Below are 17,228 nucleotides of genomic sequence, written 5' to 3'. Positions count from 1 at the left end.
AAATTTTGCATAAATACTTTTTATTATTATAGGACGGTTGGGCTTGTAAATTGGCTGAATCGGTCCATGTTTTGAAATAGCTGCCATATTAACTGATCTTGGGTCTTGACTTTTTCAGCCTCTAGAGGGCGCAATTCTTATTCGATTAGAATGGAATTTTTCACGACGTCTTTTGTTATGATATCTAACAACTGTGCCGAGTATGGTTCGAATCGGTCCATAACCTGATATAGCTGCCATAAAAACCGATCTGGGATCTTGACTTGACTTGACTTGAGCCGCTAGAGGGCGCAATTGTCTTCCGTTACGGCTGAAATTCTGTACAACGGCTCCTTTATAAACCGATCTCCCGATTTTGCTTTTTGAGCCTCTACAAGGCGCAATTCTTATCCGAATGGACTGAAATACTACACAATGACTTCTACAATGTTCAGCATTCAAATCATTAATGGTCCGAATCGGACTATAACCTGATATAGCTCCAATGGCATAACAGATCATATTCAATATTCTTTGTTTGCCTAAAAAGAGAAACCGCGCAAAGAATTCGACAAATGCCATCCATGGTGGAGGGTATATAAGATTCGGACCGGCCGAACTTAACACGCTCTTACTTGTTTGTCCATATGTAGGATAAGTTGGAAGATGGGACCGATGGGACCCTATATGGACCGATCCGCCGATTTAGGGTCTTAGGCCCATAAAATCCATATTTATTATCCGATTTTGCCAAAAATTGGGACAGTGAGTTGTGCTCGGCCCTTCGTCATCCTTCTTGAATGTAGCCCAGATCGGTCCAGATTTGGATATAGGTGCCATACAGGCTGATGTCTCTTTTTATGTTTTAAGCCCATAAAAGGCGCATTTATTGTCAGATTTCTCCAAAATTTGGAACAGTGAGTTGTGTAAGGCCCTTCGACATCCTTCTTGAATGTGGCTCAGATCGGTCCAGATTTGGAAATAGTTGCCATACAGACTGATGTCTCGATTTTATGTTTTGAGCCCATAAAAGCCACATTTATTATCCGATTCGGCTGAAATTTGGTACTGTGAGTTAAGTTAAGCCTCTCGACATCCTTCTTCCATTTAACTCTGATCGATTCAGTTTTGGTTATAGCTGCCTTATAGACCGATCTTTTGATTTAAGGTTTTGGGCCCATAAAAGGCGTATTTATTGCCCGATTTCGCCGAAATTTGGGACAGTGAGCCAAATAAAGCCCCTAGACATACTTCTGCAATATGGCATAGATCGGTTTAGATTTGGACATAGCTCCAGGTCCAGATTTGGATATAGCTGCCATATAGACCGATCTCTCGATTTAAGTTCTTGCACCCATAAATGTCGCATTTAGTATCCAATTTTGTCGAAATTTAGGACAGTGTGTTGTGTAAGGCCCTTCGACATCCTTCTTGAATGTTGTTCAGATCGGTCTAGATTTGGATATAGCTGCCATATAGACCGATCTCTCGATTTAAGGTATTGCGCGCATAAAAGGGGCATTTATTGTCCGATTTTGCAAAAATTTGGGACAGAGAGTTGTGTTAGGCCCTTCGACATCCTCCTTTAGTTTCACTCAGATCGGTTCAGATTTGGATATAGCTGCCATATAGACCAATCTCTCGATGTAAGGTCTTGCACCCATAAAAGGCGCATTTAGTATCCAATTTCATCGTAATTTAGGACAGTGACAATTTGGACTAGATCGGTTCAGATTTGAATATAGCTGCCATATAGACCGATCTTTAGATTTAAGGTTTTGGGCCCATTAAAGTTGCATTTATTGTCCGATTTTGCCAATATTTGGGACAGTGAGTTGTGTTTGGCCCTTCGATATCCTTCGGTTCACATTTGGATATAGTTGCCATATAGACCCATCTCTCGATTTAAGGTCTTGCACCCATTAAAGGACTCTTTTATTGTCCGATTTTGCCAGAATTTATTTTATCCATTTCCCCAATATTTCCTAATAAACTTCCATTTAAGCATTTTTGTATAACAAACAAATTTAACCCTTCTTTCATGTTTCTTCCTTTTTTTATTTTTAGTTTCAACATAAGTCTTCAATGCCGTAAATTCTGACAAGCAAAATCTGTCACACCGCTGTCTCAACTGGGGAGACTGGCACAGACGAAAAAGCGGAAAACAAATTCCAACTTTTGTCCTCTCATCAATAATAACAACAACAACAACAGCAACAACAACTGACAGCAAAATTGAAATGCCAACAACACTAAGAGCAATGGATGCGGCGGGGGCCACCACAGCAACATCATCCTCCTCAGCGTTGGCAGCAGCTGCGAGGGCAGCATTATCAACAGCATATCACTATAACAATACCATATTGCTGCCCTCGCTGGAGCAGCGGTTGCACACACCTCCCGCAACGTCATCATTATCGCCCCTAGATTCAACAGCGACAGCGACAGCATCATCCTCGTCCTCCTCCTCGTCGTCATTATCAATATTAGGTCCTGAAATCAATAGGTCTACTGGCTTAACCTCTATATCCCATGTAGCTTCCGTGGTAGTTTCGAATTTCCTGCCTTTATCAACAGCATCCTTATCGCCGGGTGACGACTCCACGTCTGCTGATGACACAAAATACTTGGCGTCCTCCTATAGCTCACTGTCATCACCCGCCACCGCCACCGCCACCGCCGCCGCCGCGTCTTTAGCTGCATCTGCAACGACAACATCCTCTGGTGATGCCTTGTCGTCAGCGTTGCCATTGCCATCATCGTCGTCATTGCCATCATCCGCATCCGCATCAGTAGCCGTAGCATCCTCGTCGGATTTCTTCCCATCCTACAGTCCGCCGGTTGTGGAGAGTCTCGTTGCCAGCTCCGCCGAGGATTTTAGCAATAATTTTCGGGATCTATCATTTGATATTTTCGATGACAATGACAACGATTTGTTCGGTTCGCCAATGGCATTCGATGCCAGCGAAAATGGTCTGTGGAATGGGCGATTTGTGCCGCCACCCCCTCGGCCACCATTCTTTGTGGATGAGCCCGTATTGAGTGATGGCTTGACAACATGTGATTTGTGCTCTTGGGCAATGCCAACAAAAAGTACATTTATATTTGAAGGCACAATGGGTAAGTAATCGTTAAAACTGCCCCCCCCCCCTCGCCCCGCCCTCCCCCTTAACTCCCCTTGCTTATTCTTTTACCTACAAACGCCCTGACAAACAAGCAGTGTTGCCACTGTTTTAAGGGTTGTTGTCATAGAATGAGACACTAAAAATTTGTATGAACATCATTAGAAAACTGTCAAAGGCTTCTATTCGAAACCAAATCAGGGGCGGACCCTCCCCCTTACCCTAATTTTCAGAAACGCCAGATCTCGGAGATAGGTGGTGCGATATAAACGAAATTTTGTGTCCTCTCATACAGTACCCTAAAAATAAAAATTTCGTATACAAATTTCGGACGGGCACCTAGGGGGGCCGCCCCATCCTAAAACCTACCCAACATTTTTTTAGATCAATCACGACAATATGGGACTCAAATGAAAGGTATTTAAGATAAGAAAACATATCTGATATCCAATTGTCGGACCAAGTGTTTGGGGGACCACCCCAAGCCCCAAAACACCCCTAAATCGGACATATTTACCGACCTTGGCAATATGGGACTCAAATGAAAGGTATTTGCGAGTAAAATGCAAATCTGTTATCCAAATTTGGGAAAAAGTTTCTGGGGGTCCACCCCTTCCCCAAAACACCCCTCAAGTAGGCATTTTTTACCGACCATGGCAATATGGGACTCAAATGAAAGGGATTTAGCGAGTAAACTATGAAACTGATATTCAAATGTGGGACCAAGTGTTTGGGGGCTGCCCTCCCTGTCGGTAAAGATGTTCACACTCGAAGTTCTTGCGTTAGCACTACACCACTTCAAGCATTCCGTGATTGCCCGGATCTCCGCCTTCAGGACCGTATTATGGTCAGACAGTCTATAACAGATCTCAGTCGTTGGGTTCTTAATGTAAACCCCAGGCCCACTCTGTCCTCTTGCTTTGATCCATCCGTGTAACATGTTCTTCCAGATGATAATACTAGGGTTCCGTCTATCCAAGACTGTGCGGAAGGCAGCAGTGCCTCGCACTCGACCTTAAGGTTCATCTCAGGTATCCGATCGGAAATCTCTCCCCTTACTTCCAGTTTTCCTATCGTCCCATCGATTATACCGCGATCGTATGAGCTGCTCCCATCCTCAATCTATTCTGCCATCGCCTTAACTCTCATAGCCGCAGTGGCTGCCTCATACTTAATCTGCATGTCAATGGGCCTGATATCTTGAATAGTCTCCAGTGCCCTAGTGGGCGTGGTCCTCATCACTCCGCCTATGCCAAGATACCATGTTCTCTTGATCATCGTGACATTTTATATCGATCTAGCCATGTCCGTCCGTCTGCCTGTCGAAAGCACTCTTACTTTCGAAGGAGTAAAGCTAGCCGCTTGAAATTATGCACAAATACTTTTTATTTGTTTAAGTCGGTTGGGATTGTAAATGGGCCATATCGGTCCATGCTTTGATATAGCTGCGATGTAAACCGATCTTGGGTCTTGACTTCTTGAGCCGCTAGAGGGCGCAATTCTTATCCGATTAGAATGAAATTTTGCACGAAGTGTTTTGTTATGATATCCAACAACTGGGCTGAATATGGTTGAAATCGGCTTATAACCTGATATAGCTGCCATATAAACCGATCTGGGGTCTTGACTTCTTGAGCATCTAGAGAGTGCAATTCTTATCCGATTAGAATGAAATTTTGCACGACGTGTTTTGTTATGATATCCAACAACTGTGGTGAGTATGATTGAAATCGGTTCATAACCTGATATAGCTGACATATAAACCGATCTTGGGTCTTGACTTCTTGAGCCTCTAGAGGGCGCAATTCTTATCCGATTTGGCTGAAATTTCGCATAAAGTGTTTTGTTTGGACTTCTAATAACTGTGCCAAAAATGGTTCAAATCGATCCAAAACCTGATATAGCTGTCATATAAATGGATCTTGAATCTTGACTTCTTGACCCTCTAGAGGGCGCAATTCTTATCCGATTTGGCTGAAATTTCGCACGTGGTGTTTTGTTGTGACTTCCAACGACTGTGTAAAAAATGGTTTAAATCGGTCCATAACCTGATATAGCTGCCACATAAACCGATCTTGAATCTTGACTTCTTGAGCCTCTAGAGGGCGCAATTCTTATCCGATTTAGCTGAAATTTCGCATAACGTATTTTGTTAGGAGTTCTAATAACTGTGCTAAAAATAGTTAAAATCGGTCCATAACCTGATATAGCTACCATATAAACCGATCTGGGATATTGACTTCTTCAGCCTCTAGAGGGCTCAATTTTTATCCAGTTTTGCTAAAATTTTATACAACTGCTTCTCCCATGACCTTCAACACACGTGTCAGGTATGGTCTGAATCGGTGTATAGCCTGATACAGCTCCCATATAAACCGAAGGGCGCTATTCTTATTCGAATTGGCTGGAATTTTACACAATAACTTTTACTATGGTCTTCGAATCGGACTGCTCCTTGATATAGCTCTAATACCATAGCAATTTTTTTCTTCTATCCTTTGTTTCCCCAAAAAGAGATACCGGAAAAAAAAACTCGACAAATGCGATCCATTGTGTAGGGTATATGAGATTCGGCCCAGCCGAATTTGGCACCCTTTTGCTTTTTTTTTTTTGAATTTCATTTATTTTATCAAAGTTTTTTTCTTTCATTGGCAACCCTGCCAACAATTCTGGCACTATGCTGCACTGACTGACTAGGGGTTAAAAACGGAGTGATAGATGTATGGATGGACAGACGGACTGACTGACATACAAAGTGATGGCTGACAAAGAAAAAGTTCGTATGGACACTTTGTCCAGGACTTTGCTGTCCGAAAGTGCCTTTTGTCTACTGCATGGTGTACATTTGTTCGTCGTGTCTTTTTGGCCATCCTGGCTGTGTTGTGTTTCTCTGCCTCTGCATTCGGATGGATGGATGCAATGCAACAATAAAATGAAAAATTCAAAAACGTAAAATCAAATTTATTTGCCAATAAAATCAAATGGTATTGTCGTCAAGCGAGACGCTCCCGGCTGCCTGCTATGGGACTATGGTGGTGGGGTGACATCGTCATGACAGCGGGGAAAATGCAATTTGAAAAATTGACAAAGTACATGAAAAAAGTCTAACAAAGATTGAGGGAAAAACTAAACTTTGTTTGATGCACACAGTCCGCAATCCTCGCTCTCTAAATGACGAAATGCTAAACAAGTTTAAGGGAGAAAATGCATCTCAACGATTTTGGACGAATGAATAAAATGGCAATACAAATTGTATTAGCCTCTGATAAGAATCGGAAAAAATGTTTGGGGACAATCATTTTGTCCAGGGAATAATATGAAGGGCCGCCATGATAGCCATGATAGCAGCAAACAAGCAAATAGCATTAAGGAATTGTCAATGTAATATGATTTTGGTCATAAATATTTTAGCTTAGCCCATGGACAATTTTGTTTTGAGGGGAAATGACACACTTGGGAATTTGCTATGATGATTTTTCTCCATGTGCCACACCAAACTCCTCATCTCATCTAATAGTTGTGTGAATGTCTTGTAAATGTTTTTTTTTCTTATATGTCTTTGTTTTGTTTTTCGTCTCATTGCAGAAAAAGCATCTGAGTTAGGCTGGCCCCTAACTTTGACAATTGTTTCGATATTATCAGCCATTTTGGGAGCCATTATTATGATAGCCGTTGTGAAATGCAGAAGGTAAGTCCAAAAGTCATATAAAAAAATTAATGCAAATTTCCTAGATAGTAAAATTTGAAAAAAAAAAAAAACATATTGGAGGGTGATTTTGTTACACATCAAACCTTTGTGCCTTAAGTAATGAAAATGTTGCCTACTTTTAGGGGGTGTTACAAATTATTGATATGTTGAGATAATATTGGAAAAAATTATCACTTAACATTTCGTAGAGAAAGAGAGAGAGCGAGAAGGGGAGGAGAGAGAGAGAAGAAGAGGAGGAGGAGGAGAGAGAGAGAAGAAGAGGAGGGGAGAGAGAGGTAGAGAGAGACACCTAAGGTTCTAGAACAATATCGTTGGGATGATTTAAATCTCACGAGAATACTTTATCCAAAAGGACATTAAAAAAAATAAATGGTAATTTCTTTAATATTAAACTTAAAAAATTGTATTTGCATTTGATTTTATTGCACACTAGAGTGTTATTGCTTAAGTAATGAAATTGTTGCCTACCTTAAGGAGTACACCAGGTATTGTAATGTTTACATTACTGTGACAAACATATACATTTCAAATTACATGGGTGAAAAAGCAGCGAGAGACATCGTCCAAAGTTCAACAATGAAATCAATGAGATAATTTCCACCACACGCCACTGTTTTATGTAAAATGTAGTATTGATGTAGCATACTTTAAGGAGGAAGAAACTGATATAATCATAGAAACATATCATTGTAACAAAAAATATCTAATTTTATGATTATCTCGATTGATTTTCTGCCAAAAAAAGAAACTGTACAAAGAACTAGACAAATTGGGTTCTTGGTGGAGAGTAGTATATGAGATTAGGCACAGCCGAACTTCAAAAGATTTTATTGCTTCAATATATGTTGACACTATGCCGTGGATTCTTCGATGTCAAGGCTTCACTCGCCGTGAGCCCGTGTTAGGTTAGGTAAGGTTAAAAAGTGGGTGCGGATATTAATACCCACGCCACAATGGACATACACCTAAGCCAGCCGTCGGCTTGTTGTGCGCACTAAGTACTTAACAATAACATAGGCCGGGCCGAACTTTGGATACCTACCACCTCGGGTATATATGTAAACCCCCTTTGGTAACAATCCGGTGAAAATTGGATAACTTATGCACTTGGGTAAATTTGGCACGAGGTGGATACCTACCACCTCGGGTATATATGTAAACCCCCTTTGGTAACAATCCGGTGAAAATTGGATAACTTATGCACTTGGGTAAATTTGGCACGGATATTGAGTGCTCTGATATATTGGGTTGCCCAAAAAGTAATTGCGGATTTTTTAAAAGAAAGTAAATGCATTTTTAATAAAACTTAGAATGAACTTTAATCAAATATACTTTATTTACATCTTTTTTCTAAAGCAAGCTATAAGCAACAGCTGATAACTGACAGAAGAAAGAATGCAATTACAGAGTCACAAGCTGTAAAAAAGTTTGTCAACGCCGACTATATGAAAAATCCGCAATTACTTTTTGGGCAACCCATTATATGTCACTATTCAATTTTGTAGAACAAAATATTTGTTTTTTGGTAGTTATATCCAAATATAAACCGATCTGAATCGTATTAAGGTCGGATAACGGGAAGCTCAGAAAAACTCACTGTTTCAAATTTCAGCGAAATCGGGTAATAAATATAGCTTTTATGGGCTTCATTCCCCTTATCGACAGATCGGTTTATATGGCAGCTATATCTAAATATAGCCCGATCAGAAACATATAAAGGTCGGATGTAGGGAGGCTCGAACCTACTCACTGTTTCAAATTTCAGCGAAAACGGATAAAAAATAAAGCTTTTATGACCTTCAAACCCTTAATCGGAAGATCGGTCTACATGGCAGCTATATCTAAATATAGACCGATCTAATCCATATTTAATTCGGGTATGAGGAGGCTAAAAATAACTAACTGGTTCAAATTTTAGCGAAATCGGATAAAAAATAAACCTTTTATGAGCTTCAGACCCTCTATCTGGAGATTGGTCTATATGGCAGCTATATCTAAATATAGTCCGATCTGAACCACACTAAGGTCAGAAGTCGGAAGGCTTAAAATTGCCCACTGTTTTAAATTTCAGCGAAATCGGGTAAAAAATAAAGCTTTTATGGGCTTCAGACCCTCTATCTGGAGATCGGTCTATATGGCAGCTATATCTAAATATAGTCCGATCTGAACCATACTAAGGTCAGAAGTCGGGAGACTTAAAATTGCCCACTGTTTTTAATTTCAGACCGTTTATCGGCAGATCGGTCTATATGACAGCTATATCTAAATATAGTCCGATCTGTACCATATTCAGGTCGGATGTTGGGAGGCTTCAAGCTACGCACTGTTCCAAATTTCAACGAAATCGGGTAATAAAAAACGCTTTTATGGTCTTCAGACCCTTTATCGGGAGATCGGTCTATATGGCAACTATATCTAAATATGGACCGATCCAATCCACATTTAGGTCAGATGTCGGGAGGCTTAAAATAACCCACTGTTGAAAATTTCAGCGAAATCGGGTAATAAATAAAGCTTATATGGTCTTCAGACCCTTTATTGGGAGATCGGTCTATATTTGGTTATAGTTATCGGGAACTTTTAAACTACTCACCGTTTCGAATTTCAGCAAAATTGGATGAAAAATAAATTTTTTATAGGCATTAGACCCTTTATCGAAAAATCGGTCTATATAGCAGCTATATCCAAATATGGTCCGATTTGGCCTGTTCAAGAACTAACCAGCGTGCATCAAAAATTCTTAATTTTTGAAGGCTCCAGAGTGATTACAACAGACGGACAGACACACGGACATCATTAAATCTTCTTAGAATTCTACGACGATCGGAAAATGATATTTCGATTTGTGGCAAACGGAATGACTAAATGAATATACCCCCTATCCTACGGTGGTGGGTATAAAAAAATAAGTAAGGAATTTCGTGCTGATAAGGAAATCCATAATCCATACTACGTCCCTAAATCGGTTAATGTCTGGTATTGAGTTCCCACCTAAGTGCCGATATCTCTTAGCCGCGAAAGCCGGGCATTGTGAAATATATGCCATTTGAGAACGGATAAAGATAACTCATTAAAATTCGCAATAATAAGGAATGAGGTATTATCAAAGTAAAAAACCAGTAAGGAAATGCGATAGTCGGACGGTGCCGACTTTACAATACCCTACAAATGCAAATTTTGCCCATTAACATTCCACTAAAGAACAGGGGGCAAACTTCTCACATATCAATATGAGTGCAGTCCGATTCAAGTTTAATCTCAATGATAAGGGACCTCCTCTTTATAGGCTAGTCCGAACGGCGTGCCGCAATGCGACATCTCTTTGGAGAGAAGTTTTTTCATGGCATAATACCCCACTAATGTTGCCAGCATTAGGAGGGGAAAACTACTGCTAAATAATTTTTCTGATGACCTCGCCAGGATTTGAACCCAGGCATTCAGCTTCATAGGCGGCCATGCTACCCTATCCGCAATGGTTATCTCCATTTACAAAGGATGTTCGAGTTCACAACAGATGACTTTGTGCCAAATTGCAGCCAAATTGAATGGAAACTAAGGCTTCAAGGGGCCCAAGAAGTCAAATACGGTTCTATTAACTGATATAGTCCCCATATAAACCAATCCAGATCGTATTTGGCATGGATGTTGGAAGTCAGAATAGAATTTCTTATGCCAAATTTAATATTCGATATAGCTACCAGTATCATTTATAACGTTTTATGGTGCAATAAATTAACACATTGTACACTTTGAGGTGTATGAGTTCGTCAACAATAGCCGGTAATGATTTTGCAGCCAAATAAAACGATTTCATATTATTTCGCTTGAAATCCGTCTCACATAACTTTATTTGTAAATAAAATCAGGGACATATGCTTTTGATGGCTTGTCAACAATATAATGAGCCCTTAACACCTAACAAGGCCGATGAGTAATTGTAACCAAATTACACCCAAGAATAGAGCTATCCTAGAAAAATGGAACTACCCTACGGGAAATGTGTAATCAATTGCCCCAAATATACCGGTCTTATACTGCAGAATAAGTTATCTGTCACAGAACATATCGTACAGGTAATGAAAAGTTCAATTGTCAAGTTCTTTGCGCGATATCTTTTTTGGGCAAACGAAAAATAATGAATAAGAACTGTTATGATATTGGAGCTATACAAATTTATAGTCCTTTTCGGACCATAAATGGAATGCTGGACATTGTAGAAGTCATTATGTAATATTTCCGTCCATTCGGATATGAATTGCGCCTTGTAGGGTCTCAAGAAACAAAATCGGGAGATCGGTTTATATGGGAGCTGTATCAAGCTATTGATCGATTCAGACCATATTGGACACGTATATTAAAGGTCATAAGAGAAGCCGTTGTACAAAACTTCTGCCAAATCGGATGAGAATTGCGCTCTCTAGCGGCTCAAGAAGTCAAGATCCCAGATCGGTTTATATGGCAGCTATATCAGGTTATGAACCGATTTGAACCATACTTAGCACCGTTGTTGGATATTATAAGAAAGTACGTCGTGCAAAATTTCATTCCAATCGCATAATAATTGCGCCCTCTATAGGCTCAAGAAGTCAAGACCCAAGATCGATTTATATGGGAGCTATATCAGGTTATAAACCGATTTTTACCATACTTAGCACAGTTATAGGAAGTCATAACAAAACACTTCATGCAAAATTTCAGTCAAATCGAATAAGAATTGCGCCCTCTAGCGGCCCAAGAAGTCAAGACCCAAAATCGGTTTATATGGCAGCTATATCAGGTTATTGACCGATTTGAACCTAAATTAGCACATTTGTTGGAAGTCATAGCAAAACATGTCGTACAAAATTTCATTCACATCGGATAAGAATTGCGCCCTCTAGAGGGTCAAGAAGTCAAGACCCAAGATCGATTTATATGGCAGCTATATCAGGTTATGAACCGATTTGAACCATACTTAGCACAGTTGTTGGATATCATAAAAAAGTACGTCGTGCAAAATTTCATTCGAATCGGATAATAATTGTGCCCTCTAGAGGCCTAAGAAGTCAAGAACCTAGATCTGTTTATATGGCAGCTATATCTGGAGATGTACCGATTTGAACCATACTCAGCACAGTTGTTGGAATTCATAACAAAACACTTCGTGCAAAATTTCAGCCAAATCGAATAAGAATTGCGCCCTCTAGAGGCCTAAGAAGTCAAGACCCCAGATCTGTTTATATGGCAGCTATATCAGGTTATGGAGCGATTTGAACTATACTCAGCACAGTTATTGGAAGTCATAACAAAACACTTCGTGCAAAATTTCAGCCAAATCGGATAAGAATTGCGCCCTCTAGAGGCCTAAGAAGTCAAGACCCCAGATCGGTTAATATGGCAGCTATATCAAAACATGGACCGATTTGGCCCATTTACAATCCCAACCGACCTACACTAATAAAAAGTATTTGTGCAAAATTTCAAGCGCCTAGCTTTACTCCATCGAAAGTTTGCTTTCTTTCCACAGACAGACGGACGGACGGACGGACATGGCTAAATCGACTTAAAATGACATGACGCATATTTTGAGGTGTTACAAAAAGAATGACGAAATTAGTATACCCCCATCCTATGGTGGTCCACTTAGTTAAAGGAATTTGACTCATAAGTCAAATTCCTTTTAGCTAAGTGGACAATTTTATTGTGTTTCTCATGAAAATCATCCTCGGGGACATCTAGCGTAGTTTTACAACTTTGGGGATATTTTGCTATTTGAGCTGTTGCGGAGTATAGGTTTTGTGATTCATATCTCTGGAGTTAAGAAGTAGGTGGTTATTGGCAGTTATATTTGGGCGAGAAGTTGTCAATAAACATTTTCCTTTTACTCCAATTAGACATTTCCAATTTTAATTTGTTTTTTTTTATTCCCCTTCTCGTTGCAGAAAAAAGACCTCGCATCAGCGCAGCGGTAAGTGTCAACACCATTCCCCCAAACAACAATTGCCACTACCCTCTGTCGATCACCATCACAACAACCATCATCACCACCACCACCACCATTCGAACGAACACCAACACCATCATAATCTTTTCTATCCCCCTCCAAATATGCAATCGACATCACATCAGTATCTCTTACAACCCTCTGCGACCATACAAAATTTTAAGCAATTACCTGCAAACAGTCACCACCACAACAGCAGGCGGCCACCCTTGGGCATGATGATGGGGATGCAACATTCATCCTCCTCAACAGCGGCGAATGCATCGGGAGCACCAGGACTTGCCCATCATCCACGAACCATAAGCTCGTCATCCTCCTCGAATGACAATAGCAGCAGTGGCACCACACAGACCAGTCTGACCACACTCTATCAGACCCGATCCCATCATGAATTCAAGACACTGACAAATATCGAACGGGAGAACTCTATGCTGAAAAGGCCATTGCCGCCACGGCCCGATGAGTGTCTCGAGGATGATGTGGACCACTATGAGGGCGAGGCCGATGACGAGGAGGAGCACAATGACGATGAGAGCCTCATGCCGGAGCACTATGTCTACGAAGAGCCAACCATGCAGGAATCGATAACGGCTGTTGTGGTGGTGGCTGCTTCGGGCAATGGCATGGACCGACCCTAGAATTTTAGATAAACCAAAAACAAAAACAAAACAAACAAAAATCCAAATCCCCACAGACCATCATATCATAATACCGATCGAAACACTTTGAAACCAATCTTATATGGTGCTTCCCTTTTTCTTTCTTCCCCACATGTCCAGACACGCATGTCCAGTGGTGGTCACGCAATAAACGGCCGAATGGCAATAACAACCACCTGAGAAGGAGCAACATATACACTGCCCATCCGGTGGATAGCATAAGGGGCCTGCAACAGCCCAATTCCTTGTCAGCGTCATCGTCCATGACAGCCATGACCACAGCAATGGCGGTGGGCACAGCGCCACCCAATGCGGCGGGAGCAGCAACATTGCCCTTCTACCATCACCATCACCACCACCATCACCAGCAGCAGCACGACGATGATGGGGTACAGCAACAGCAACATGGCATCTTTAGTTCGTATGAGCCACACCAACACCAGCAGCAACATCATTCACAGCATCACCTGGAGCAGCAATATCATCAACAGGAGCAACATTATTTTGAACATGAACATGAATACCATCAACCTCAAGAGTTACAATTGCAGCTGCAACAACAACGTCAGCCAACAACAACAACAACAACGGCAACGATGAATGGCACAACAGCCACATCGACATTGGCACAGCTAAAGCCTTCTACAACGTCTTCATATCACTCGCATAACCATGGCCAACCACAGCAGCAGCAGCATCAGCAGCAACAGCATTTGCATCCGCAGCATCAGCACCAGTATAGCGGAGCGTCCATGTCTTCGACATCAACATCGTCCATGCCCTCATTGTCGTGCATGCCATTGCAAAGGCAAATTCCAGAACAACTACATCTACAGACAACCGCCAGTCAACCGCAACATGTTCTTCATCAGCTGCAACAGCAACATCCACTGCACCACCACCATCAGCAGCAGCAGCAGCATGAACAACATGAGTTGCAGCAGAACCATGAGGAACATTCGCCAGATTTACATCATGACAATCTGTTCCACTGGCCTACTGCGACATCACTCGTGACCAGCTGAAATGAGCAGGCTGCCCATGAAGCGGCTACATGACAACATCACCAAAACCATCATACTCACCACCACCATCACCCTCATCCACGTCAGCAGCAACAGCACCCGAATCAGCGCCTGCACAAACAACACAAAACTCTTCCCAAGGAGGATTACAATGGCATTCGCAACAGAGATTTCACCAATGATATGGCCTCCAATGAAGCTGCTGTGGCCATCATAGACGCTCATGATTTAGTTGGGACAAGTGATTTTAAATGGGCACGAGCCAAAAATTTGCAAACTCTAAATAATGACTGGATTTGGCAGTGAATAATCCTACCGACCACCCCTCATCCGTGAGCGATGTACAGGTTTTGTGTTTTGTTTTTTTTTTTGTCCTCCTTCTCTAACCCATAGAAAAACTAATACCAACATAAATTTTTACTAATTCAAATTTATTGTGATTACGCTGCATATTTTAGGAGAGCGCGAAAAAAACACAGATTAAAAACTCATGTTTATAGGGAAATAAAACAAAAACTACAGGTGCAATAATTTATAGGCTCAATAATTTAAAAAATTTATCGCAGTAAATGAAAATTGCAAGCAAGGACATCATTTTCCAGGGAAATCGTTAAAAATAAATATGTGGTCACACACACATGCACGCACACACACTTTAAACGAGTTATGAAGTGGAAAATTTAAATACAACGGAAAAATAAATAGTTCGGCTAGTTGGTTAAATAAAATTTAAAGAGATACAAGAAAAAACTGCTTTAAAGATTTTCTGTGATTTTTTTAATTTAAAGAATCAGCATTTAATAAGGTTTGGCATTCATTCTTTTTCCATAGGAAAAAATTTTCTATCATTAAGCTCATCTCGAAAGAGAAATTAAGACACTTTTGGATACCTTAGGATAGGTGTACCACTTCTTGATACCCATTTTGGGAACATATACTTTGGGGACATTCGCAAGTGAATGAATGTCCCCAAAGTAGGCTTCCCAAACTGAATGAATGTCCCCAAAGTAGGCTACCCAAACTGAATGAATGTCCCCAAAGTAGGCTTCCCAAACGGAATGAATGTCCTCAAAGTGGGCTTCCACAACTGAATAAATGTCCCCAAAGTAGGCTTCCCAAACTGAATGAATGTCCCCAAAGTAGGCTTCCCAAACTGAATGAATGTCCCCAAAGTAGGCTTCCCAAACTGAATGAATGTCCCCAAAGTAGGCTTCCCAAACTGAATGAATGTCCCCAAAGTAGGCTTACCAAACTGAATGAATGTCCCCAAAGTAGGCTTCCCAAACTGAATGAATGTCCCCAAAGTAGGATTCCTAAAATGAATGAATGTCCCCAAAGTAGGCTTCCCAAACTGAATGAATGTCCCCAAAGTAGGCTTCCCAAACGGAATGAGTGTCCCCAAAGTAGGCTTCCCAAACTGAATGAATGTCCCCAAAGTAGGCTTCCCAAACTGAATGAATGTCCCCAAAGTAGGCTTCCCAAACTAAAAAAATGTCCCCAAAGTAGGCTTCCCAAACTGAATGAATGTCCCCAAAGTAGGCTTCCCAAACTGAATGCATGTCCCCAAAGTAGGATTCCCAAAATGAATATCCCCAAAGTAGGCTTCCCAAACTGAATGAATGTCCCCAAAGTAGGCTTCCCACAATTAATGAAAGTCCCCAAAGTAGGCTTCCCACAATTAATGAAAGTCCCCAAAGTAGGCTTCCCAAATTGAATGAATGTCCCCAAAGTAGGCTTCCCAAACTGAATAAATGTCCCCAAAGTAGGCTTCCCAAATGAATGTCCCCAAAGTAGGCTTCCAAAAATGAATGAATGTCCCTAAAGTATGCTTCCCAAACTCAATGAATGTCCCCAAAGTAGGCTTCCCAAACTGAATGAATGTCCCCAAATTACGCTTCCACTGCATTAAGCTTTTAATAATATTTCACTTAAATTTATGTATAATTTAACACTATTATATATTATACTAGCTGGACCGGGCCCGCTCCGCTGCGTCTTCTTTTGCCTAATATGGAACAAAATTTTCCTTTGAATATTTATTTTCGACAATTAAAAGCTATTTTCAGAAAGGGGTAAACCCCCAGAAAATTGGTCCCGAAAGTGGGTATCAATTCTTGCTCTACCCCCCCAATTCCTTTTATTTAAGACCCACATTGACATGGTCGGTAAATATGCCCGATTTAGGGGCGCTGAAAATATATCAGCAACGTGCTCTATTCTCATATATTTGAACTCTATATTGCCATTGGCCTCAAAATTGGATATCAAATTCGTTTTCTAATCTCAAATACCATTCACATAAACCCCTTATTGAAAAAGCCAGCAAATATGTCCGGCCTGGGGTATGGGCCCTAAAAACTATGAATACCAAGCTCCACAGTTTCAAAGACCCAAATTGTCTTGGTGAGCAAATATGTCCTACTTGGGGGTTGTTATGGTGTTAAGACGTCCCTTAGACAGTGTGTCCCGTTGGCGGGATGGCCCCATAGACACTTTCTCCGAACATTGATATCAGATTCGCGCTTTACTTCCAAGGACCTTTCATTTGAGCCCCATATTGCTGGTCTTGATCTTAACAGCAGAAGTGTGGCCCAATGATGCCGCTGGCCCATAAACCCCACCAAACAGTCATTTTTATACTCACCACCGAAGAACGAGGGTGTATATGATATTCTTGATCAGTATAAAAATCTAAGACGATCTAGCCATGTCCGTCCGTCAGTCCGCCTGTCTTTTGAGATCACGCTACAG

At 41.0% G+C, this 17,228-nt stretch overlaps 1 protein-coding gene across 2 annotated transcripts in view; it reads left to right on the top strand.

Annotated features, from left to right (window-relative positions):
* The window catches only part of LOC106094429 (uncharacterized), a 219,840-nt gene extending 204,269 nt beyond the window's left edge, over positions 1-15,571 (top strand). For both annotated transcript variants that reach the window (XM_059360512.1, XM_059360513.1), the window contains 4 exons: positions 2,047-3,099; positions 6,687-6,789; positions 12,732-12,757; positions 13,573-15,571. In XM_059360512.1, the coding sequence (XP_059216495.1) occupies positions 2,220-3,099; positions 6,687-6,789; positions 12,732-12,757; positions 13,573-14,477 (1,914 nt within the window). In that variant the 5' untranslated portion in view covers positions 2,047-2,219 and the 3' untranslated portion in view covers positions 14,478-15,571. The remainder of the gene's footprint in view (positions 1-2,046; positions 3,100-6,686; positions 6,790-12,731; positions 12,758-13,572) is intronic.
* Positions 15,572-17,228: the final 1,657 nt, after the last annotated feature.

Source organism: Stomoxys calcitrans, chromosome 1 (genome assembly GCF_963082655.1).
Source record: "Stomoxys calcitrans chromosome 1, idStoCalc2.1, whole genome shotgun sequence".
NCBI lineage: Eukaryota > Metazoa > Arthropoda > Insecta > Diptera > Muscidae > Stomoxys > Stomoxys calcitrans.
The sequence above is the reverse complement of the archived record's forward strand: the minus strand, read 5'-3'. Positions and strand labels throughout refer to the sequence as shown.